General features: G+C 37.9%; 1 protein-coding gene across 1 annotated transcript; it reads right to left on the bottom strand.

Moving 5' to 3' along the window:
* pls3 (plastin 3 (T isoform)) lies at positions 1-27053 on the bottom strand. The gene is made up of 17 exons (XM_058627740.1): positions 26920-27053; positions 25852-26017; positions 15271-15379; positions 14934-15085; positions 11979-12108; positions 11610-11742; positions 10947-11028; positions 10699-10864; positions 10436-10578; positions 8883-8978; positions 8579-8774; positions 5082-5160; positions 3760-3877; positions 3542-3672; positions 2273-2396; positions 1202-1326; positions 1-1106 (listed from the first exon to the last, which is right to left on the bottom strand). The coding sequence occupies exons 3-17, from the start codon at positions 15329-15331 to the stop codon at positions 974-976; spliced, it is 1869 nt and encodes a 622-aa protein (XP_058483723.1). The 5' UTR covers positions 15332-15379; positions 25852-26017; positions 26920-27053; the 3' UTR covers positions 1-973.

Here is a 27053-nt window from a genome sequence, read left to right as displayed (position 1 = left end):
CAAACTCCAAAGATATTTATACATTTTTCAAAGTCATATTTATCGTTTACATGTAAAGCACTTGAGTACATATGAACATGAGACCAAACACTATTTGGCCATTGTCATGGAATATCATGGAATTACTGTTTATATTTGCTAATGTTGAATACAAAAGGGAAAAAGGGGAAATCGTCAAAGCACCTGTACATGTCATCTTTAAGACAACAAAGCACAGCAGGAGTCAGGAGAGTCCAGTCAGCCCGCTCCACATCCAAAATAACAGACGCAAAAAAAATAAAGATAATAACAAACCACATGCCCCAAAACCAGAATTTACCACTCAAATAATCCCAAGAAACAAAACAATAACAAGTATAAGCATCCAGACAGCACAAAAGGGCTGCATATTAGTCCAAATGGACTGCAGATATGTGGAAGTTTATAGTGCCAGTTATTAAGACCCGCCTGTACTTCATTAAGTGAGAGTGAACATTTGGGTGTTTTGTGACGTGTGCTGAACCCAAGTATTCAAACTCTCTGACTCTCTCTTTTCATTTTGCCCAGTCAAGCTACGATGTCCAGGAATGTGGGTTACTTAATCAAGGACTTAATTCTTTTTTAATCAGTCTGAGTAAAAATATGTAAACAACCTCGCAGCTGGAAATAGGCTGACAGGAAAAAGAAAACAAAGAAACAGCATTCTTATACATTAAGTATTGCGGATTTGGAAAGTAACAAGTTGTCATTAGTCATTAGACACGAGACCCATCTCTCTTTAGAAGGGTTTTAGGTTTTTGGACTCAAATTCTTCTCTAATAAAAGAGGCAGGGATACATGCAATTGTATGATTCTGACTGCAGGGTTCTCCTTCAAAGAACAAAAAAACAAACAAACCACATCAATCTTCATTCCTTCAGTAGGTGGAGCTCGTTTAAAACTCGAATGGCTTGTGGGTACAGGTTTAGAAAGTGTCACAATCCCAGCCAGTCTCTTAGACTCGATTCATCCCCCGACCCATCAAACAGGCAAACACCGTCATCACCATTTTCGGTTTGACCTCCACGAGGTCTTCTGGGAGAGCGTAAACACGGGCTCCGATCTTCCTCGCCATAGAGATGGCATATCTGGGGGGGGGGGGAGAGAGGGAGAGGGGGTCAGCTTCAGCAACATGGTGAAAATCTAAATAATGTCTGCTGCTTTGAGCCACAGAGTATCATACTTGGCATTTTCCAGCTTGTCTTCTTCAGAGAGGCTGCTGGTCTTTATCAGGTCATAGTTGATGCTTGAAGGCTGGATGGCGTCTATCAGCTCCAATACTGCCAAGCTGCTGCTGATCGCCTTGTCCTGATGATGATGATGATGAAGAAGATGATGCAACACACACAAACTTTCATTTTAAACATTTGTTGGCTCTTGGTCTGTAGGACACTACAGAGGTACTAACATGTAGTCAACATTAACTAAACTCTGTATGTGCTTGACTTAACTCTTAACTGCAGCACAAAAGGCTATCTTCATAAAATGGATACCTTCTTAAGTCTACAATGTCTTAAGAATATGTTTACCTCTCTATTTATTGACATTATATATATATATATTTTTTTTTTTAACATGCGCAGTATTGTCCAATTCTCTGGAAGTAAAACCAGAAGCTTCACTTCTGCTTCACTAAACGCTGCACGTCTGCTCATCACCAGCTCATTTTTCTCCTCTTCTGTGTCTGTGACTTTCGTGTCTTTTCATTATTCTTTTTTGGAATGGAGTTTTCATCCTTTTCCAGCATTAACAAAACAGAAAGGCGTTCATGTGGCTCAGACACATGACAGCACCAAACCAGGAAGTCATGAATGGATCGATTGTTCATATAAATACCAATCCCAATGATGACCAGCATATACCGGCCCTCTCGTTCAGAATGACATTTGTCTGAATCAGATCAGAGTTTTCAGATTGGCATGTTTAAATTACATATTTTTATACTGATCAGGCGTTTTTTAGGTGCGACCAGAGCAGGTGAATGGTGATTTTCTACATGTTTGTTAAACAGGAACTTTACTAAGAGCATTTACATTTGAATTCTGCACAAAAACTGATGATGTTTGGTCTTAGATCCTCATTTAAGCGAATAGACAGTGGTCACATCCGCACCTCCTCAGAGCAGACAAAGTTGCTGATTTTACATGATTTGAAACCTCATTTTAAAACACTTAAACCACTTTTTAATCATGTAGGTTCATGTTTTTGTTTCGGACTTTAACATATTTTGATATAACTCACACACCAACTTTACCTTAAAGCTTGAAATCTTGGTTGATTTTCCAGCCCCTGCCAATTTTTCGTTCACCCACTTTACAATGATGTCATCATTCACTTTCTGTCCATCTCCCAGATCCTCCAATACATTCAACGTATATCTGCAAGAAGGTAGAGATTCTTTTTAGGCACATGATGGAAACACTCAATGTAACTTTTGTCTAAATAAATGATGTGGGAACGTGAGGCAAAAACTAAACAACAAAAAGTCAAAACCACACTTTTGTCTTTCCTGAGCAGCAAGGACATGAGTACTGTTGTGATTTTGTTCATCTCTCAGTCAGAAAAGTCGACATAAAGAAAGCAACGAAATGGAGAAAAACTAAATATGGCAATACACATCCTTCCAAGTGAGTTCATGGAAATGTGGTTTTGTCTGGAAGAACACGCTCATACTATGCACCACTGGCATGAAAGAGAGGTTTATAACCACCAACCTCCTAGAATTTGTTTAGAGTAAATAGACAATTATCACAATGAATCTGACGATGAAGATTGATGGTAATTGTAGTGTTTCAAAATACCACACAGACATAATGACTGAATAACATTTGGAAATAACCCCGTGCATCCGTATATATAAATATATTAAAGAGTTTTGGCTCTTATCCTCACCACCAGTCTTTTAAATCCTTAACATACTTTGGTACATAAAATACTCTTCAGGTGGTTTGTTTTCAAAGGTTCAGAGGGCAACATTTTCTGGCATTACAGTAATTTTTATGTTATATTATGTTATAAATCAAATAAATTGAGGAAGAACACTTATTTTTGCAAACACACCAATTGGTGATTTAACCATCCTTTTTACACACCAGTAGTGAACACACACACACACACACACACACACACACACACACACACACACACACCAGGCGTGGGAACAGTGAGCAGCACTGGGCCCAAGGAGCAATATGGGTTTGGGTGCCTTGCTCAGAGGCACGTCAACTGCATCAACATCATGGTTAAGTGTGCTTAACAGAGAGCTTTGATCCCAGAAGATATTACTTCATAGTATTCAATCATCTCTTAAAGCTTGGAAATATGGCTTATAAATAATATCTTAATAGTTTAGGATTTTTTTCCAATACAGGAGACATATGTGGACATAAAGCTGCACACAGGTCGTTTCTCTGGACTCATGATGTTTACGATGTTTGTGCAGTGACAATACACTCGAAATAAATTCTAAAATAAAATCGGACAAAACACAGTTGTTGTTGTTGTTGTTGTTGTGATGTTTCACCTTCTCATCAACTGCCACACCAGTGCCAGAGTCAGGGTGGGGTTGCCATCATTCAGGTCCTGCCCGCCGATGCCAACCAGAGAGAACTTGGCTGTTTTGCCCAGGTCTACTGCATAGTTGCAATTTTCCAACTAGTAGACACAACATAGAACAGATGTTAAAAGACAACCAACAACAAAGGTTCTTGTCTTGGAATGACTGAGAGGAATGTCACTTACCTTTTTCATATTGGTTCCCAGTTTGGGGTAAGGAGGTTGGTTGACTCTATTTTTCCAGTCAACAGGCACTTTAATCCTCTCATAGAGCTGGAAGATGACAATGGCATCCTGTAGGTCTCTATACAAAAGAAATGTGTTTAGATATTAGTTAGATCAGATCAGATATTTAGTGGATGTTAAGTAAATTCTGAGATTTTGTTCTAAATAAATAATACATATTAGAGCTTTATTGATGAGAATGTGTTTGACTGGGAACTATCCTGTCGATTTTGTAAAAAAAAGAAAAAGAAAACAATATCTCCATCTACACAACAAGGCATGGAAACCCTGTGAAGTGGTGTAATGAGCCAAACAGCGACAGAAGAGATGTTTTCATGATGCAAACATTTTCTCTCCATTCTTCTGGAAGGACGATTTTGGGTGTTGGACAATTGTATTTGCAAAAGGCTACTTTTGCGGCATTCATTGTTCATATAAACACAAGTCTCACATAGTCAACTTTGAGTTTTTAAAAATCTCCACTTCTGCCAGAGTTTTTAAAAGTCTTTGTTTTCAGTAACAAAAAAATCTGTTTACATGTGGATGGAAGAACAAAACAGGTTTTTTTTTAAAAAGCTCAGTTTTAAATACTGTGCTCACGTGTACAAGGCATAATAATAACTGATCAGTGGAGTTTTATTGTTAAATAATTATTCTTATTTTTAAAGTAACACAATGTAGGAATTGCTCTTGGGTTCCCCTTACAGTTGGTTAACACGTTGGTTGATTACTACTGTCGTAAATTATATGGCACGATAACAATAATAAAAAAATAAAAAACGAAATGAAAACTAACCCAGTGAAAAAAAACATCAAAAGAACAATAGTGCTTTAGTTTGCGTAGCTGTTGTTTTCAACCGGGCTTATATAAACAATTGTTCATTGTAGACAAATTGTTTGCACACAATATTCTGTGACGTATACCATGAAGTAGAATACTGTAGTTCTTTTTGTGGCACAGACCCAAAACTAGAAGTTACAAAGTGCAAATGCAGACGTGCTCAGGCTTTGATTGGGGTGACCTTCACCCTGCTATGAGTTCATGTACCATGAAGCACGGGTCCATGCACGGGTAATTTGACATAGTCAGCGTGCAATTTTGATCATTTCCGTTACTTTTTTTTCTTTTTTAAACTAGAACAAGTTCTCAAACAACTTGAAAATCAAGTAACATATTTGATGCTACGGAAATGGCAAGTAAAAAATAGTCAGTATGCAAATTTGCTCTTGTCACAATTTAGATTTGTGAAGTGATACATTCTTGCTGCGTAAGTAGTACTTACCCATACAGATGATTGACATTTGGGTTCACTCCCAGAGAGTTCATCCAGTTCCGGAATGTTCTCTCCTCTCTCGTTTCACCTAGTTAACACAGGATCATGTATTTAGGGGACTTCCATGTGATCCAACAGCAGCTCAGTTGGTGTGGTTTTGAATATGGTTTCACATTCATTAACATTTCTGGTGCCTATCACTTACCTATTAATATATAATGTTCAGCAGGGCTGGGCAATATATGGATATTGCATGATCTATAATATGATCTATAATATACATCATATAATATCCATATATTGCATATATATAGTGACATGACACAAGATATGGTCTTATATTTTGATCATTGTCTGATCTGTGTTGAATTCTCCTGATTTTAAAGACTGTTGTATTGATAATCATCATATTTATATTGAGTAAGTGAAATACACAAAAAATCATTTAAAATACATGGAGTCAACAAAACCACTTTAATTTTAAGCCCAATTCTTTTTGTTATAGCAAATAATATAGTATATTAAGTCAATTTCATTGTTTCTAACACATGTAAATAAACTTCATTTAACAATTAAAACCCAACGAAATAAACCAGGTATTCTCTGAAATGAAAGGTAATAACTGTATATTAAGCATGTAATACAGATCATAAACAGTAGCTATCTTTCCAGTCTGGTTTTGTCCCAACCACAGCACTGAAACAGCTCTAACTCAAATAATGAATGGTCTTCTCTTAGCAGCTGGCCTTCTCACCATCCTCTTACTCCTAGACCTCAGTGCCGCCTTCGACACTATATAGCATACTATCCTCCTAGATCGTTTGGCCAGCACTGGGGTGTGTGGCATCCCTGTCCAGTGGTTCCACTCTTACCTATCCGACCACTCACAGTTCATTCAAGGAAAAAATACCAGATCGTCTCTCTCACCACTCACTCACTCACGGTGTTCCACAAGGTTCTGTTCTGGATCCCCTACTCTTTATCATCTATATCCTCCCTCTTGGCAATATCTTCCGCCACTTTGGTATCCACTTTTGGTATCCAACGACACCCAGATCTACATCACCACCAAACCAGACACTGTATCAGCACCCATTGCCCTTACAGACTACCTGCAAACCATCACAAACTGGATGCCCAACCACAAGCTCAAACTGAATTGCAAAAAAAGTGAAGTTCCTCTCATCGGATCCAAATCATCACTCTCCAAATCCCACCCCCTCAGTATTCTCATCGATGGCCGCCTGGTCCCCACTTCAACCCAAGTCAAAAGTGTTGGCGTCACCTTGGACAATACCCACTCACTCACATCCCACGTCAACAACATCTCATATACATCCTTTTTCCATCCATGCAACACTCCGTTTCTCATCTGCCACCCTGCTTTCTACTCCTTCTTTCCCACTTACTTCACTGGGTACTTGGACATTTAGCTGCTCTGCCCCTAGACTCTGGAACTCATTTCCATTACACATCCGCATTCTGGTCCCACGACAAAACGCACTTTTGTAAAATGTCTTCACTACCTATTTTATCCAGTCACAATGCATTTTTCTGTAATTTTATATGTATGTAATTTTGTATGTTTTTCAGTGCCGCTGTAGTTTATGTTGTATTTTACGACTTCTATTGCTGTTGTTTTAATCTGTAAGGTGACCTTAAGTGTGGTGAATATATCATTCCATATATCAGGGGGATCCTAAACAGATATTTTGGGAGCAACGTTTGAATCATTTCACATGAGAGATTTGTATTGTTATGTCTTTTGTCAGGGTCCTTCCTTTCTGGTTTACAAAGAGCTGGTGTTGGTTGGAAAAACGTGTCATCACACGACTATGACTTTAGCAACCTTTTAATAAGAAGATGATGACAGCTATGGGGTTGTTTGCTTGTATTTCCAGGTGGCTGTCAATCTAATGTGATTAGACCCCAGCCATAGAGCCTTGATGAAGAGGATTATCTGTCTATGACTTTGTGACGATTAAACACTTAACAAATAATACCTACAGTAAGCATGTTAAATACTTATTACCCAACCTCAAATTGTCAGGGTTTAAAAATTATAGTTCAGACTTTTGTAAGTGTGGTTGTATGAAGTAATGACCGATAGTGTTGTACAAACCCTCTGCACAGGGAACCAGCTTGAGACGTGGAGCATCACCAGTGGGGACACATCCATGATCTCAATCTATACGTGCTCAAATAAACAATTACTTAATAGTTTTGTGCTTCATCATTTATATAAACAGCCTTTTCCCATTGGAAACTGAAACTTGTGTTGCTCTGTAAAGCACTCACTCCCCACACCAATGTCCACGCACACAGGAGATTGAGGTTGATTTACTGCTGCCTCCATTAGTAAGTTTAATTTGTTATTTTTGTAATTTTGGTGTTTGATATCCTTCATTTGGATTTACCTAAGTGGCACAAACTTATAGAATGAGGCTCAGGGTTGTCAGACTCAACCAAAAACTTTGTCCAAGTTAAAGAGCAGACATGGTCAAATAATTTAAATTCAGAACACACCAAGCTTATAGATTGAATAAAAAAACAAATCAGAGAACAAATTTGAAATTAAAGATGTATCATGTTTAGATATCCATCCATCCATTATATACCGCTTGATCCTCCACTGGAGGCAAAGACATCTGAAACAATCAGAAATCTTGTTTTAATCATGAAAAAAGCTTCAAACTGAATTGATTATCAAAATAGTTGACGATTAATTTATTAATCAATAATTGATTAATCAAGCAATTGTTTTAGCTCTAGAGTCAAGCCCATAGGAACTTTTGGATGGCTTTGAAATTAAGTGTATGTTTGCCACTACATACACATTAGCTGTCATGAAAATAGTCATGAAATAACATAATTGTATTACTCTAATTATTAATTACTAAATACAATAATTTATGAAAGGTTTTCCATTGAAATCAGCAGTATAGTAATGCAATTTCCGTCTGTCTCACTACCTTTCCTCTTCTGTATTTCAGTTGAAAAGAACATACAGGTCAGTAGTCACATGTATGTATCTTAGCCAATAATTTGCAGTAATCATTTTTGTTAGACATTGCTGCAAAAACATTGATTTCCTTTACAGACTTTGGTGCAGGACATGAAGCGGTTCACAAACTTAAATTTCCTTTTGCAAAAGGCTGTTGAAATGGTTAGACATCTTAAGCTGACCGAATTTATTTGGTGACCCTTTTGTTAAGTAGCTAAAATGTGTTTTTCCATTATGGCAGCCATGTTTTCATTGAAGGTGAATGTCTGTGTCTCATGCTTTTTTCATGGTGCAGGGGGCCAGAGGCGCACATAGCATAGTCAGCAGCAGTATGTGTCACTACCTCATACAAGCACACTTAAAAAAAAAAAACTCAACTATCCCTTTAAACTTAACGTAAATAATACAGTAAGGAGGTTTGAAATACTTACTACTTGACCTCAAGTTTGGACATGGACGATGGGAGAATTGTGTAAAAGACATTATATTCCAGTGTCCCTACCTTCCAAAAGTCCCCAGTCAATGTCCTCATTTTCAGGCTTGGTCAGTGCTGGATATTTGTTAAACAGATTGGCCACAAAAGCGAGGTTGAGTTTGGGGTTCCCACTGACGACGTCAGCTGGAGTGACAAACTGTCGACAGCCGAGTCTGTCAGCCTGCTGCAGCATGGCCTCTGCCCTCTTCATGTCGTCTTTCTCCTGAGCAACACACAGAACACATGCTCCTATCAGACACTGTACAGCTGTGACCATGTGGTGAAGATAGTCAACTGTGAACACCGACAGTCAAAAGCTCTAAGCTCTTACACTGAAGCCTCCCATGTTGATGTCTATGCGAGGTTGGTCTTCTTCTGTTCCTTTTGGAGAGATTTGATTCAGGAGGTGAAAATAGGCCCTTGAATCCTAGAATTATGGAAACAAACACAAACAAACAGATTTCAGCAAATGTGTCTCAGACAGCCTTTTTATGTGCCATACATGCTGCGTTTACTTTAGATTCCATTAATTAATTGTCTACTGCTTTATCCTCATACGTTTTGGATTGTGGGAGGAAGGGACGGGACAACTCATACAGAGGTTTATACAGATATATAAATAAATATTATCAGGTTCTCAATAGTATTTAAATTCAGGGGGTGTGAAAAAATGTCTGTCCTGACAGAAAATAATTGAGAACCACTATCCTATGATGTGTTCTAGGGTTGGGCGATGTCTTCTATGTTTTATTTGACTTGCTTGTGCAAACACTGACATAAACCTGAAAATAGACCAACAAACGCTTCCTGCAGGAACCTTCCAACATCAAAACTGAGAAGTTTGAAAATGTTATTGGCTCCATTTCAAAAACAGAATGGAGAATTTTGAAAACAATAATGCAGTTATACACATCATAACAACGTTGGTTGTTATGAGCTAAGGAGGCACTATCAGCTGTGAACCAAAGGTGCAGCCAACACTTTCATTTTCAGGTCCAAGTAGTTGTTGATCATCCCATATAAAATAGCTGCGCTGAATTTTAACCACTTACACATAATATACTTGTTATAATATGCTTATTTGGACACTGATTGTTTTTGGTTGAAATTCATGTTTTCAAACAAAAACATAGCATTATGGATGGAAAATTGTGGTGCAAGTGGTTCCTCTCTCTGCCAATCATTCTCATATTCACCAGCTGCATTTAAAAAATTATTTATATATATGTATATATATAAAAATAAAACTTTATTCGAATAAGTATACATTACAGAGGCAGAATTAAATAAGGACTAAGGAAAGACCATCAAATTTATTATTAAGAGAATAGACCAAACTATCTCCAAAAACAAGAAGAGGAAGACAACAGCAAAGATAAGGAAGAGCAAGAGAGGTGGGATTATGACATCATCATTTTCCCAAAGTACTATATTGGCTATCAAAAATGCAAGGGTGGCAGTTTGAGATTTTCTGGGACAAAAAATAGCATTTTATGGCTCCTAAAATGTGTGGATGAAACGCCGATGGGATAAAAAAAATCCCCATCCCCATTCACATACTTTGTGCCAGAGAGGTGTTCTGTCCACATGGAAACAGCATTCTAGGGGACCTGAAACTGTATTTTTTGAGTACGAAGATCTCAAACGGCCTTGCGTTTCCATGTAGAGAGTAAATATGCTACTTTAGGAAAACAATGATGTCATAGTCCCACCTCACTCTGGTGCTGTCATTCATTGTCTTGTGTTTCAAGATTGTTTGACAGAGTTACCAACTACTGTCAATGAAAAGTAACTAAAGTCGGTCTGAAAAGACACTAGATATCAGTAGAATAATGTCCTGTCTTTAGCGGTTTCACACACGGAGGAAAAAAAGTGTAGACCTACCTTGATGTCAGAGCTGAAGTTGTTGATCTTCTGCCAGCCAGCATTTTCTAGGTGAAAGTTAGCCCAGCGTAAGAGCAGTTCCTCTGGAGACAGCTTCATTAGGTCCTCCAGTGTTTCCCCATCTCTCAGTAATGCTGCCAGCGCTGCCAAGGGGGATGTTAAAGATTGGTTAAGCAACTTGACCCAAGACTAGGAAGTGTGACAGGAGCACAGACTCAAATCCGAACCCATGTGTAATGAGTGCCCTCAACTGTTGCCTCTACCTTCATTTCTGCTGAGCTCAATGTCGGCAAACAGACCAATCTTGATGATCTGCCACAACAGGCCCAGCACCAGATGTGGCTTCCCCTCCATTAAATCAAAAGCATCAATGTTCACCACATGGCAGCCAATGGCAGACGCAGAGTTCAAGGCCAGGTTAAGATTCTCCTGTAAGGTACAGAGCATTCATTGTGAGAACATTTGCATAAGAAAGTGGAAAGTTAACTGCACAAATCTGTGTTTGACTGACCTGTTTGGTAAACCTCGACAGCTTCTTCTTGTTTATGGTTCTCTCATCAATAGTGTCTGGCACTGACAGGTTGACCATTTTGCTATGCAAACACACAGAAGTAAACATGAGCTTTTCAGACATTCAATGCAACGTTCAATCAACAGCATTTCCCCAACCATTATACTAGATTTAAATTCATTCTAATCTGCTTTCCGTATCGTGCATGATGTGCACACACCCAACACACACACACACACATATATATATACATCCCTCAAGCACACACACGCAAATTCAACTGCACCTCTCTCTCACTGGAGGACTCATTCAGGCTCATGTATAAAAAAGCAAAACAGAATATTGATTGTGACCATAACATTCAGTAAAATGAGACTGTACTGACTGGATGCCTTTTTTTTTTTATGCTTCTCAGTTTTAACTAAATTATTATTTATTTATTTTTTATTATGCTCTCAAGTTATGACTATTGGTTTAGGTATTTCATGTATATTTATTTCTGCTGGACCTGAGAAGCAATTTTCATTCTTCATGTTCTTAACATAATTTTCAACTGACAATAAATTAAATCTTGAACCTTGATGGAGGTACTGGACATTTACGTCTTCAGTGGTAGCTTTGTGATCGAGTGGACAGCTGTGCAGTAAAAACTGAGTCTCTCACCAGAGTACTATACCATCTCCAACAGACGAGAACAGGGAGCTTGTGTTGGGATCCATGGGCAAAACATGTTTGCAGTCGGGATCTTTCTCCAGAGCCGTGTTGATCCAGTTCACGAATGCAAAGCGCTCTTCCTCTGTAAATTTGTACAAGCACACAAGCCTCAGCTAAAAGCAAAGCACCAACAACGATGTGACAGCATTGGCTGTAACTGTTACTTAGAGTAGGTAATGAGTCATTCACTGGTAGATGATGAATCTGTACCTGAACTGCAAGTCAGCACTTTAAGACAAACACTAGCAGCAATGATGGAGAAAACTGGAGAAAAGGAAGGAGACCGTGTCCATGAGGTGAGGACTCTTTGTGACTCACCAGAGAATGAGTGTTGTGTGCCTTCGCTCGACAACTCAGACATCCCTCCTATAGCCAGGATCCCTTCTTTTCTATTGATGGCCTTGCGGAATGTTTTTGCTATTTCACTGCCCTTCAGCTCCTGGACAATCTGAAACAAGACCAAACAAAATGTATACAACAATTTAATGCTGGGTGATATGGGGAAAAACATCTTAGTATTGATATACTTCACATCATTCAATATCGATATATCACAATTTAAATCAAATCAATATTTCTACAAAGCTGGGCTATATGACTTATAAATAATATCTATTTAGGTTATACCTGCATATAAGAGCTATATGGGGATACACACACAGGTTCTTTCTCTGGACTAATGAAAAGCCTTCTTTTGAGATGTAAATGCTTCTCAAAGGAGAGTGAAAATACACGGTTTATGATCGGTATTACATGCTTAAAATACAGTAACCTTTCATTTCAAATAATTAAGGATGCACCGAGATGAAAATTGGTGGCCAAAACCAAAAACTGAAAATCAGGAAACACTTGGTGCTAATGGTACATGATAATATATTCTAAAGATATCATAAGCTTAAGCTTGGTTTATGCCATGAGGGTGGCACAGTGGGCTTTAAGGTTTAAAAAAGTTGTTGCAGCACCATGTTGCCCACCTGTGAATTTTATTTAATTACACATGACATGAGTGCAATGGATGCCTCAAAGGGAAAAGTGAATCTCAGAGGAGAGGAGTTATAAATGGAGTCATTTATAAAGACCATATTACATGTAAGCTGTATCAAACACTGTGTGAGTCACAGAGACTTCTCAAATTCATTGTGCATCTCTTTGTTTTAATGTAACTTAGTAGATATGCTAGGTGAGATATATGAGGCAAGGTTGAGATGGTTTGGTCACGAAAGGAAGACATGAGGAGAGTTATTGTAACAGAACTGTACCCTAAAGGGAAAAGTAGTTGTATATGTGAGGTGTTATAAAATAAAACACAAATGTGTACATATCAGAACCTTATGATGTTTGAAAAAGCAAACATTATCTTGTTGACTCCCTGTTTATCCAGTATGCCATCTAGTATAGAGCATACAGATGTGGGTTATGCACTGACCATAAACCCCACCATTTGCCACTAAATATTAATAACTACTAATATAAGTATTCTTAATTTAAATCTCATTCAAGCCCATGTATTCCTATACTTCTGCTCATCTAAAATTGTGTATCTTCTAAGTTGTTTAACATATCAGGATGTAAATAACAGCTGGAAATAAAAGCTGAAATACTGATCGGTTGTCTCCCCCCCCTTTCTGTCCCCCACCTCTCCGCTGTCCCCCATTTTTCCTTTCACCCCAACCGGTCGAGGCAGATGACCGCACATCTCTGAGCCTGGTTCTGTCAGAGATTTCTTCCTGTTAAGAGGGAGTTTTTTCTCTCCACTGATGCCTAGCGTTTGCTCATTGTGTGAACTGTTGGGGTTCTCTGCTCTCCTTGATGTTGTCTATGTACAGTGTCTTGAGATAATGTATGTTATGATTTGGCGCTATACAAATAAAATTGAATTGAATTGAATTGAATTGTCTTATAGTCAACTTTTTACATCGAACCCAAATGTTGTGAAGTGAACAGCAAAATTCAAGTACAAATTTAAGTAATTGTACTTCGTGGTATTGGTGCATTCCTAATTATTATTAAGTCCAGGAAAACCTCAGGTCATTGAAGGGTGTTTTGTGCATATAATTGTGCTGTAGTGATCTGATGTGCAACTGTGCCTTCATTACAGATCAAATCCAGTGTGTTTGTGTGGCAGGATGTAATTATCAACAGTAACAGTAAACTAATAAAGCAACTGCTGCAACCACCCTCGGGCTCAGCTCTGTGTCCCAACATTAAATAATTACATGTAAACAAGTGTGCTCTCAGTAGTCTGAAGCATACCAGAGAGCACAGTGAGCTCTGTGGCCTGAGTGTGTAGCTTATCAGAGGCGCAAAATATTCCAACAAAAAAAAGGTATTCAATCACAATATGTGCGATATTTCCTGACCTGAAGTTATCACTGCTTCATCAGTGACCACAGCCCCATAGGCGTTGGTCAACAATGAGCTATTCAGCTCTATTGGAGATTTGTTTTAAAAAATTACAAAGAGTCTCACAGTGCCAGTTTGTATCAGAGCTGCAACTAACAGACATTTTCATAATTGAGTAATCTGTTGATTATGTTTTAGATTAATCCTTTAGTCCATAAAATGTTAAAAAAGTTGATCGGTGTTTCAAAAAGAATATATGTGGTCAAATGGTGCTTCATTGAAGCCTGCTTTTGAAATCCACTCTTTTCCCAACACAATGGTACAATGCCATATTTCAGGCAAATGGGAAAATGGGAAATAGTGTCTTCCTGTGTGAGCACAAGGAAAGAACGTGACTGTAACACTGTCAATTCTAGTTTGATTACTAGTTTTTCATTGTTTGACTTTGGTCCACTCCAGTTCATAATGAAATATTAAAGTGTTTGCAATGCAGTTATGTTTATTTTACAATTATTATAGTTTTGGTGCATTATATTTTTTTAACCTTTTAATCATATGTTTTTCCCTCAAAAAGGTCCTTGTATCATGTCGTATACTTTATGATTATAATATTTTATCATAATATCATGTGGAACTCTGGCCACACATACAAAATATGACAAAAATAGTCACATATGGACTAAGGGTTAAGCCTAATTTTTTAGTATTAAAAACAAACCCCTTAGCTCCACCCTCATCATGTTGAGACGCTGAATCTCATTGTAGTCCCTAAATGGCTGCTCCATCATCACTGCTGAAACAAAACACTGGAACTCACACCACTTTGTTGACCTCACTTCCCCTCCCCAAAGAATGCAGTACTAAAAAAAAGATATAACAACAAAAATCCACTTGGCAGTGTGAAATTATTCTCATATCCACTTTACATACCGACAAAAACTCTTCAAAGCTGATCTTATTGTCCTGGTTTCTGTCAAGTTTCTGGATGATCTCACGAACCATGAACCCCGGTAGGTCATGGCCAGCTTCTTTGAGGAGCTCGTTGAGTTCATAATCACAGATAGAGCCATCGCTGTCCAGATCTACAGAGATAAAGAAAATTATAAAGCTAAATTATTTATCACAGTTAAAAGGTTTCAAGTGCCGTACTAATTGACATACTATAAGTGTAAAACAACTTTTACATTACATGTCATTTAGAAGACACTTTTATCCATAGCGACTTACAATAAGTGCATTTCAACATTAGATACAAACTTGTACTCACCAATTTTGTTAAAGACTTCCCTCATCTCCAGCAACTCATCTTTTGTTATCTTTCCAGTCATCTTTCTGGGATTGACCTGAGGTGGTCAGTCAGAAAAAGGGAGATGGAACTGCGGAGAGAAAAAAAGAATGCAGATTCATTAGCTGGGTCTTGAAATTACAGGAAGTAACGTTGTCAACCCTTTGATATTTTGGAGACTGATGCAACCTCCTGCATTTTCCACCAGAAAAAAGGATTCACACTCTCCTGAACACATCTTTAAAAAGTGAACTTAACCCAACAGAACAGCTTGACAAAAAAGTCTCTTCTCATGCACTAGTCCTCCCCTGACTGATCCCAGCTGATCTTCACCACTGCTGCTCATATCTGCTGTTCCCTTTATCTCTCTTCCTTTTTTTGTCTCCTATAATCAAAGTAATTTCCTGTCAGTTCCATTGTACAGTAAACAGGGTGAAGTAGTTGTTTATAACGGGCTCGTTTACTGTAGTCTTGCATTAAAGATCATTTAAAATGCAACCTTATTTTCTCTATCTGTTCTACAAATCAACTGAAATCATTTTATTTTCATAATCAATTAATCAGTCAATATTTTCTTGATTAATTGACTACTTGTTTGGTCCATAAAATGGCAAAAAAAAACAACAACTGTTGAATGATGATGTTCTTTCTTATTTTGTCCAGTTTTAATCTTTATTATAAGGGCACAAGGAAACCAGAAAAAAAATCTCTTTTAAGAAGCTGGAAGCTTGTTTTGATTACTAAAAAAACACTCAAACTGATCAAATTGATAATGAAAAAGTTGACGACTAATTTAACCATTGATTCATGCAGCCCTTTATGATTTTATGAAATGTGCGTTTTTTGAAAAACAAACACCGGGTATGTCTGTGTCAGTGTAAACAAGAATAAGATTCTTTCCTGTTTCAAAAAAAAGATAAATAAGAGAAAAAATAGTGAAAAATAAGGGTTTTTGTGATGAGAAGTTGATCAGTTACGGGGACTATTGATGGAAGGGATTGCATTAGCATAATGTTAGAATTAGCAACAGGCAGTGTAATGTAAATAATTGCTGTGTTAATATCGTTGTGCAGACTAGCTCTTGGTAAATCTAGTCCAAGTACATGATTTACCAAGAGCTAACCACAGAAATCTAATGCTAGTGGGTTCGCTCTGTCTTCTTCTGCTCATTGTGAACATGTTTCATAGCAGTGTTTCACCTCTGCCCTTTCTCTGGATCTGTGGGGATCTGGTAAAATGCTCTCTCATAGCCCATCTCTCACAATATTTGCACAACATCTATCCACCATCTTCACTTTTATGATGAAAACAGCTGACAAAGAGACGAGTTGTCCAACATATTGCCTGATTTACATGATGTCTTGTATATACTGTACTGTCTATAGAGTTCAACAGCATTGTTTCCTGCCAGAGGGCATTACCTTGGTTGTGTGACGTCACTTAGGAGAGGGATTCACTCAAACACTATCTACAGTCTGAAGTCACAAAATAATATCTGTGTGAGTCTTTTTCTTTGAGCTTTACAGGAATTATTTTTGCTTGAACCAAAACACTGTGTTCCCGAACTCCCAAAAGCAACATCTGAAAAATCACTAAAAATAAGAATGACTCAGAGAACCTCCTTCCAAGTCTGCAGTGGCAGAGGAATGCATGGGTCTGGGTAAAGCGAGCTTCTTTTACACAGACGTGAGCAGGGGGTGCTGCCTCACTCAACAGGGCCAAACTGGTATAATGGCATTCCTCTCTCTAACACAAATGTTCAGAAAACAAAGATGAGGTCTGTATGGTAGTAAAAGAGGGAGCTCAGATTTTTTTCTGTGCAGAAAAGTGCTCCCATTTCCTGAGTTAAAAAACAGTTCAGCAAAATGTCCAGGTAGTTAAATAAACCTACTCCTACCATTTTGAAAATCAATATAAGTTTAACCTTTTTTAATAGCCTTTTTTGGGGGAATCCAAATGGCTTTTTATTGCTTTATTGCAAATATGGTTTAAACATTTAATAAATGTATAATGAGTAAAAATAGTTGATAATAAGTAGTAAGTGATAAGTATCTGTTTACAGCACAATGAACACACAGGATATTTAAGCCACAAGAGTTATCAAAAACAAGAACTGTCCCTTTAAAAGTTACCAACATTCAAAACTGAGTAATTTCAAACATTGAGTGTCTTCTGTGGCCACAGCTGCATCACAGACACACTCAGGAGCTGAACAATGGACTTAAGTTCAGTGACTATGCATGCTTTTTATGAATGAAAGATGACTCAGTAGCAAAGTGGTCTTCAAGATGTGACTAAGTTCCCTTTGCGCTGATCTCATAAACAAAACAAAGTAATGACAAAATAAATCTTTGTCCTATAAAACTAACTATACTTAACTACTATATTTAAAAGTCATAGCCATATTTAAAGGCAACTTCATTGTTTCTAACTCATGTAAATATTCTTCATTTAAAATTGAAAGAGACAAAGAAACAAACCAAGTAGAATCTGAAATGAAAGGTAATAACTGTAGTTTAAGATCATGTAATGTAGATCATAAACAGTAGATATTTTATTTTAGAGTGTATTTACAGTGTATTGTCAGTCTCCTTTGAGAAGCACAAACATCTCTAAAGAAAAGTTTTCATGAGCCCAGAGAAACAAGCAGCTTTATTAGCTTTAAAATATTGAGATATTATTCATAACCATATCGCCCCATCAAACGATGTAAAAAGTATATTGTGATAGATTTTTTCCCCAGCCATAATGCTAACTATATATATATTTTAAGCCAAATATAGTGGAAAAAAATGTTTTAGGTAATACCAACAAAACCAGAATCACTGGTTCAAATCACCATAAGCAGTAGCAGTTTTAAATTCCAGCAGTGAACAGAATGTTCTTCTTCTGCACAAAATCCTGACTAAACTATTAGGAAAACGACAATGCCAGTGTTGCTATATTTAACTTCCCCACAAGGATTTGAAATGCGGCTGCTGAAGTCAGCCTGTCTACAATAAGGGCCAACAAACATTACCTCATTTGCCAACCTCTGTCACACCCTTGACATGGGCAGAGTGGAAACAGAAGCAGGGTTAAGTACACAGAGAAAGGGCACAGATGGTTGGGGACAAATGCGAATCATAACGCTGGTGGGGCAGAAGAATAGAGGGCTTGTATTCACTGTCACAAACCCCAGCTATAAATCTTGTGTGCACTGGAAAATGAGTGCCAAGTGTCAGGCTCCAAAGACAGTTGCCTTCTTTGACAGCTGGGCTGTGTGTTCGGAGAGACGAGAAGATCCCTGCACTCTCCTAAATGCAAAAACAACCTTAATTGAGTAGCTTGCGTTTTCCTGAGAGCACATCAATACTTCCACCATAGCTCGAACACAGACACTGTTGAAATGTGAACCTGGCCTCAGTGCAAAAGATGAGTTGGCCTCATTCACAAGCCATTAAAAATGTTTTCTTAAAACCAACATTACTGTTCTCATTACATTCTACATTAAATTCTCTAAGTGTTGATGTTAGGTAAGAAAGCGTAAGACAATGTGACTTTTAATGCTTGTGGAAATTACTTAAATTAGTTAATAATTTGTGCTTTTTTCAATTATAGAGCTGTAGTATGTTAAATGATTGAAAATAGTGTTATATTTTATCATTACTATTATTAATATTATCATTATCATTAATAATAATGCTACTAAGTGCTAAGCTAACAGATCAAGCTTGGTTACAGGCATGTCATTCATTTGCATAAATTATATGTTTTGCTAATAAAAGGTAGCATTAGCTTCACTGACGGATAGAAGTAGATTTTCTGCCCGGCTAGAACAAGCTATAACAAGCTACTGCTGCTAGCCCTCTTAATCCCATAGCTAACTATGACCACGGCTGACAACGTTAGCAAGTCGGGAGGGAACTAAAACATTGCTCCTGTGGCAATAAGGCGTCGTGCTGGGTGTGGTGTTATCACTAACAAGTACTACAAGGTCAACCTGTCACAGCCTTTGATGCCTCTTCCATATGGATGGTTTATCTAGCTGAGTTAGAAGAGGACATGAAATCTGTATTATGGACCATGCCCTCCACCTCCACAAAGTGTTGATGAAGGCCTCAGGCAGAGCAATGGGGCTGATGGTGCAATTAAGAGCAAAACTAGAGCGACTGCATTTAATCTGTCAGACGTTTCCCTACTCATTCAAGCTCTTTCAACACTCCTACTTTTCTTTTAGAAATTGATACCACCCATACCCTTATTTATGGTTTGGAGCACCAGTCAAACTGGTGAGCCAAACACAGTACATGAGTGTTGTTAACATTCACCTTTGATGACTCTTTCAGTCAATTAAAAGTGGAGGGGTGGGGCTGCTCCCAGATGGCCCTGTTAAATGCTTGGAGCTGACCCTCCCTGCTCTGATGCCTGAGTTTCATCCATGCAGTTACATGGGAAATGTGAGGCACACAAATAGATTGGGCACCCTTCCCAAATGTGGTCAAGTTCATATGTGCACACACCCAATGTAGTCTGCAAGAACATGGACATGGTCGCAGTCAGAACTGCCTGCAGATGTGAGGCAAAGTCATAAACACCAAAACAGGCTACTTCCTTTTCAGACCATGGCAATAAAACACTCGGTTATATTGACAGGTAAGGAGGCGGTGATGACAATAATTATTGTATGTGTAGTTTAAACATGTCTCACATCATGAAAATAGTTTGGGTATTAAAGTTTGGCTTTATAGTGACTCACTGGAAATACGCAAATGAAATGATCAACCAATCTTCACAACCTTCTCTTGAGTTCTTGAGTATGGTCATTTTCAACAAATGAAAGGATGAGTCTGAAGTAAAGTATAAGAGGCCTGTGCTAAACAGAATGTCATAAAACAGGTTATTGTGCTGTTGCTGAAAACAGTTGCTACAAGTAAGCAGCCACACCTATGAGGGTATGAGGGTTTGCTGTGATTACTTCACATAAGCAAGTACAATTGGGCAGAATGCACTCAACACTTAACTATATTATTGCCTTTGACTGAAAGATATGCAACCCTTCTTTGCATGAAGGTTTTATACTCGCCATTGCAAGGCTGTGCGCAACAGAAATGACATCATCTCTGCCAGCACGCTGGGCGCAAGGTCTACAAATGTTGCATTTTTATAACATGAAAACTGCACGAGCACTGAATTTGTCATCGGAAAAACTGTGTTTATGTGTTCATAAGCAGCTCTAGAAGACCACAGAGACGATCACATGGTTCTGCGGTCTTAGGGGAGATTTTGTGACATATTTGACAAGGTAACATAGAAAAAAGGTAAAATGTAAGCTGTGCCAAACACTGACTGAGGCCCTATCCACAGGAAACAGAACGAAATGTAAACAATACATTTTACAAAACATGGCATCGCTCACGGAAATGTCTGCATTTACATGAAACCCAGAGCATGTGCATATGTGCTGTGTACAAACTTTGTATTCAAATAAGTATATATTACAATATATACAACCACAGAAACAGAGCCAGAATGAAGAAAGCCAGGACGACTAAGGACTGAAGATAAAAGTTATCATTAAGCAAAATAGACCAAATTAGGGCTGCAATGATTATTTGATTAATCCTTATTAATCAATTACTAAATTAATCGTCAACTATTTTGATCAGCTTGACTTTTGATCAGTTTGACCCCTCCGTGTCCAGACTGCTCATTAATCATGTATGTGAGAAGCTGCCTTTAGTTGATACATAAATGTACATTTTTTTACAAATCACTGCACTAAAAAAAACAACAACAACAACAACAATACTAATAACAATAATAATAATAATAATAATAATAATAATAATAATAAGTGTGTTTCTTGGGTGACTTTTGCCAGTCTCAAGCCCAGATAAATAAGGAGGGTTGGAATTGTGACATAAAAAAGAAATCAAGAAGCTACAGAAAAAAGTTAATTTGTAGCTCTAAATAATTTTGTGTTTTTTTACTCACTTTGTCTCTGTTTGTTATTCCTCTCTCCTATAATTACATACACATGGTCAATTATGCAAATTAGGTGATGACCATTCAGCGACTTTTAGGACAGCCAATAGCTCATTTCCTTGCTGCGGAGTTGGCAACACTGGCAGGATACCATGCAGTGAGGCTAGGTGCTTATGAGACGTAGACTGCAATTTGAGCACATAATTACAGTCCAAACGTGGACTTTCGGAGTAATATCTAATTTCGGATAAAAAGCAACAGCCCCACTGTTCACACAAAAATTCTGCATCAACGAATTATCAATGTTGTCAATTATGTAGACAAATAGTTGCAGTAACAGAGGTGTCCCGCCCCTTCCAACACGAAATTATTAGTTGCCAATTAGTTGTGAAACAGTTGTGCTACTGTCAACTTGGGGATTGTGTGTCAAATCAAAGTTCAGACTGTCAGATGGACATTTAAATGATACTTTGGACACCTTTTGTTGACTCCATGCAGTGCCAGTCATCTCACTAAATGGAAATACCCAGTATACATCATACATACAGCTGTACATATAGGTACAGGTTAAGTGACAGTGACATGTGGGCGACCATAACAAAATTAAAAGTGAATATGTTGGTGTATGTATGAATGCATTGTTCTGTTTTGAAAGCATTAATATTTTAATTCAGTGTGTGAGAAATACAAGAAAGAAATGCATACAGAAATACAAAATGCACGTGGAGCTGAATTAGATACTAATTTTGTTATGTTTATTGCAAAATGTGAGTTGTGGACATTAACATTTTCTAAAAAAGTTCAGGCAAAACAAGCTTTTTCAGTTTGTTTGGGTTGAAATAAGCGATGAGGATAAATGTTAATGAAAAACAAACACGAATAGGTCTCAGCCATTTTCTTTTTGTTAAAGTAGCTCTAAGGCAGTAACTCAGCAATTACATTTCAATGGGGCCTGCAACGAGTAATTGTTAATCGATAATAATCAATAAAATAATCATCAACTATTTTGATTCAGTTTGAGTGTCATTAAATCAAGATATCTGATTTTTCAGCTTCTTAAAAGTGAATACTTTCTCATTTCTTTGCTCCATAGAACAAAGAAATCCTTAAAACTGAATCATTTTGGTTTGTGTACAAAACAAGACATTTGAGAACATCATCATTTGTAAACAGATAATGTTTTTTTTTTTGATTTAAAAAGAAATTTTAAGAACCAAACAATTAATAGATTAATTGAGAAAATAAAAAAAAATCTGAACGATTAGTTAAAGGATTAGTTTACTTGATCCAAATTCACAGGATTTAAGTAATAAATTGCCATTGGCTGACAACCGGTTTCAAGGTACACCATGGTATTAAAAAGTCAAGTTCTCAAAAAAACAACTTTCTGTATATAAGTAGCTGTCACTCTTACTATGTTTTCAACAGGTGAAGACAACCTGTTAAAAAACCTGACAGCACACAAAGCGGGACAACCTGTTCATTCGCACAGGTGTGAGCATGTGCAAGGGCGGAAACACAACAAAGGCAGAGTTATTCCTTCCTGACTGTCTGGTTTGTCTTTGCAGGGATAACATCAGTCACCTCATGTCTGCATTTAAAAGAACGTTTGTTTGGTTCAAGCACATGCTGGGGAAAACTCACTTACTCACTTACTTCAGCTGTTGTGGGGTGCCATACGCAGACCTCACATGCACTTCACAATTGTGTGAAATTTGACCTCAAACCTGATATCAATGACAAGCAGATGTCAAATGAATGATTTTTTTTTTCTTAGTTCCCATCAAGGATGTGTTGACACTTTTTTAAAGCTGATACAAAACTTGGACATAGATTCATTCAGTTCTGAAGGAATAACCAAAGACTCAAGGGAAACAGGGTAACGGACGCAATGCACCCTCTTACCAAAATGCCAATTTAGCATGCTTCAATCTTGGACATTCAATCTAGTTTAAAACAATGGTTTTACCAAGAAACATCAATAATCTCATATATGTGGTTTTTGAATTCCAGGTTTATCTATCTGCGTTTTTTTTTTTTCTAGAAAACCCCCTGCTAATACCAATGTGTTTAAGTTTTTCCGTGTGCTCAACTGCAGAGATCATTTAGTCTCTACTGTAGAGAAATTAGGGATGAATAATTTCATAATAAAAATAAAGTTCACCAACGTTTCCCAAACCTCCAAATTATTCTCAAATGTTTTGCTTTGTCCACAAACCAAAATGATTACGTTTTATGGATTTCTTTATTATATTTAGCAAATAAACCACAAAATAATGACATAAAAGAAACTGAAAAAAATCAACAACTTGTTTTAATTCTTTAACACACTAACACTCTTATACGATTGGTTGTTATATTGATTATTGAAATATTTGATGATTAATTTAGTAATTGATTAATCGAATAATTGTTTCTGCCCTAATTGAAACTTACTACAGTCCTAACTACAGTCATTTGTCATATCGATGGAGCTTAGTGTGTTTGCTGGCATCCAATAATACATTTTAAAGCCAATATCTGCCAAAACCAATATGGTGCCGATAATATTGTGCGCATCCCTACCAAGGACACAAAAGATACACACGTTTCCACAAACCATGTCACAATATGAGCTCTGGTCTTTACAGAGTGATTGGGTGAGGTACTACTACAGTCAGCAACTAATGTACTGGGTGGACTCTCTTCACCAAGAACCAGTTTGCAACACAGATGCTTGCTTTCAGTGAAAATATGGCAAGTAGGGACACAAGGAAAAAACTATTTTAGCCACTTACCAAAAGGCTCACCTAATAAAATCTACCTCTGCTTAAGTCTGGAATATTTTTTAAAAGGTTGCTTTGTAAACATCCCATTCAAGCACCAAAGAGAAAATCAACAATGTTATATCACAGGAGTCATTGATTCACTAGTAGTGCTACATCCAAGTTTCAATGTGATATTTTGTGATGTTGGTGTTTGAGATTCTGAGTATGTGTCACATGTCCCAAAGAGCTAAAACTGCCTTTTAACCAAGGACACAATGTCAAGTAAAAAGTGCTGAATAAGAAATTCCGACCTTGAATGAGAAAATGTATTCACAACAAACCTCCCTTTACCACGTCAAAACATTTAGATTTTTTACCCCTGACATCAGATATGTCAACCTGGTTGCTTAATGCTCAAACTGATCATTTAATGGGATCCAAGATGTGTAGGAAGAATCATGTTAATCATTCGGTGCAGTAAAAAAACAAGACAGAGAATGTTGTTTACCAAGTGGGGACAAAGTAGATGGGCTGCTTGACCTCTGCTTTTAAAACCATCAACAGTCAACAACACTAGAAAAACCACTTCAAAATGAATACTCCATGAAGACTAATGATTTTATGAGGACACTTGCACAAACGTATGTACAGGGAGTGAAAATCCACTTTGCAAATGTTAAAGTAATGAGACACAAAAGAGAGGGAGTGGCAGATCTTTTTAAGTGTGGTAAAACATTTACTTGACTCACTGCAGCATTTAAACGCGTCAACAAGAAAAAAAACCTGAACTGTCATCACATGAGCAAACAGTGAGGTTACACACACAAACACACACACAGGGTTGCACAGTTATCCGTCTCAGGACACTGTACTGACTTCCATTCATTTGGACAACCTAAACAGCCAATGCTTAACCCTAACCTCACCACAAATCACATCTTAGCACAAAACATTCATCAGAAATGAGGTCCTGCCTCATGTGTCCCACTACTTAATATCAACTTTTATTGAGTGTCTCCGTATGGGTTATTTTTTTTTATTCATTGATTAATTTTACACCATATACATTTGTATTGTGAACTATAGATTGTTCCATATCTTCTGACCATACTAGATGCTCAGTGGCCCGAGGTCTTTGAGTTTGAGACTCCGGCCATAAAAGGTTCTACAGAGGTACAAAACACAAGGGAACACACACGCACACGGCTGGCCTGGTGGCTCAGGCTTCAGCTGCTTATGTATGGTTCATTCATGCGTCAGCTTCATGTTTATCGGCAATGTTTTAAAAAGCCAGGCAGGCTACACCCATGCATGAGGCTTCCTCCGGTGTGTTGCGATGAACAAAATGAACGTACTCTCTCTGTCGCGCCAGCTCCTTGCTGTGGTATGTGTCACATTCATAAATGTAAAGTAGTGCTGATAGCAACAAAAAAAAAAGATAAACACGGTAAAATTAACAGCCAATCCGTGTTACAACTCACTCTTCTATGTTTATTTTGTGTATTTTAATTGCACTTGTGACTTTTATTACAACTGAAAGTTAACTAGTCACACAGTGACTGACCTGGAGACGTATTTATTGGTGTTTTACGAGATAAGAAACACCGTGAGGATGAGTAAGCCACAGCAAAGGTGCAGCTAACGCTAGCAGGGGAGCGAAGGAGTCGGACACACCATGCAAGTTTTATAGACAGGAAACTACCAGTGTTTACTCAGCTAACGCAGCCTCCTGGACAGAGGAGAGCGGCTATCACAGAGAGGAAAGCTGAAGACGAGGTTGTTAATTTAACGCTAACTCTGACTCTCAGTGGTTGTTGCTTTGAAAGTTGCCAGGAAATTTGGTACTCACCGTCAGTACGGCTAAAATATCAGACAGCGTCCAGTCTGCAGTCCTGTCTCCTCCACGTAGAAACAAAAGTAGACGGGAGTTGGAATGTTTCCCCGCCCCACCCGGTCACGTCACCGCTGGGCGTTGATGTCCCGTGTATGGAGTATTATCTGTGCCAGACCTCAAGCTAAAACGACATACAAACGATATATTTTGTAAATAAATTAACTCCGCTTGAATATGTCAAATATTAACGTGTTATTAATATCCTATGTGTAATATAATTACAGTAGTATGCATGCATTCTACAGCAAAAAAGTAAAGTGAAAGTTTTTCTTTTCCTTTTTTTTCTGTGATCGCAATTGCAATTTTCAGTGTTGCTTGGGCTGTGCGCGCCCCCTGGTGGTCTCTTCTGCTAAGTAGCAGCATAGACATGACTGACAGGCAGACTTGCTTTCATTGAGCATGGCTGTCAGCAGGAATATTAGAAATGATTTTAGTATCTATTACAATTGGCTCTCCAAATAAAATCTACACCTATTTGTTAGACAGTCAATACTTCACCCCACGGAGTGGGAGTAAAGTATTGTTTTTTGTGGCTCTGTCTGTGTGTGTGCTTCCGCACTTGCTTACAATATGAGCAACGGGGTCACACTGGGAACAGGTCACTAGTTCTTTGCAGGGCTAACACACAGAGATGAACAATCATTCAATTTAGAGTGTCCAATTAACCTAATCTGCATGTTGTTGGACTGTGGAAAGAAAATAGAGAACCCGGAGAAAACCAACATGCACACACAAGGGAGGAACATGCAAACTCCACATAGAGAGTCCTCAGCTGAACCAGGATTCCAACCAGCGACCTTCTTACTGTGAGTCAACAGTGCTTGCCACTGTGGTGTGTGGCCCGTTGTACATATTTTACGTATGACACCTTTAAATTTATTCTATCTGGTTCCCAGCACAGGGCTGAGCAGCGCAGTCAGTGCAGACTATGTGTTAGTAAACCATACAGCCATGTTCCAAAAAAGCTGTACTATCCCTTTAAAGAGCCCCTGTTAAGTAAAACGTATATGACCCTACCCTTACCTTCAAGGTACGTCTGTCTGTCCGTCTATCTACCAATCGCGTAATAGTCTCTTCTTTGTCTCTACACAGTGATAGCAAAGATGCTCTCCACAAGGAACATCAGTTCTTCTTTGCGTAATTGTCCGACGGTCCAT

This window comes from Solea solea, chromosome 4, assembly GCF_958295425.1.
Source record: "Solea solea chromosome 4, fSolSol10.1, whole genome shotgun sequence".
Taxonomy (NCBI): Eukaryota; Metazoa; Chordata; class Actinopteri; order Pleuronectiformes; family Soleidae; genus Solea; species Solea solea.
The sequence above is the reverse complement of the archived record's forward strand: the minus strand, read 5'-3'. Positions and strand labels throughout refer to the sequence as shown.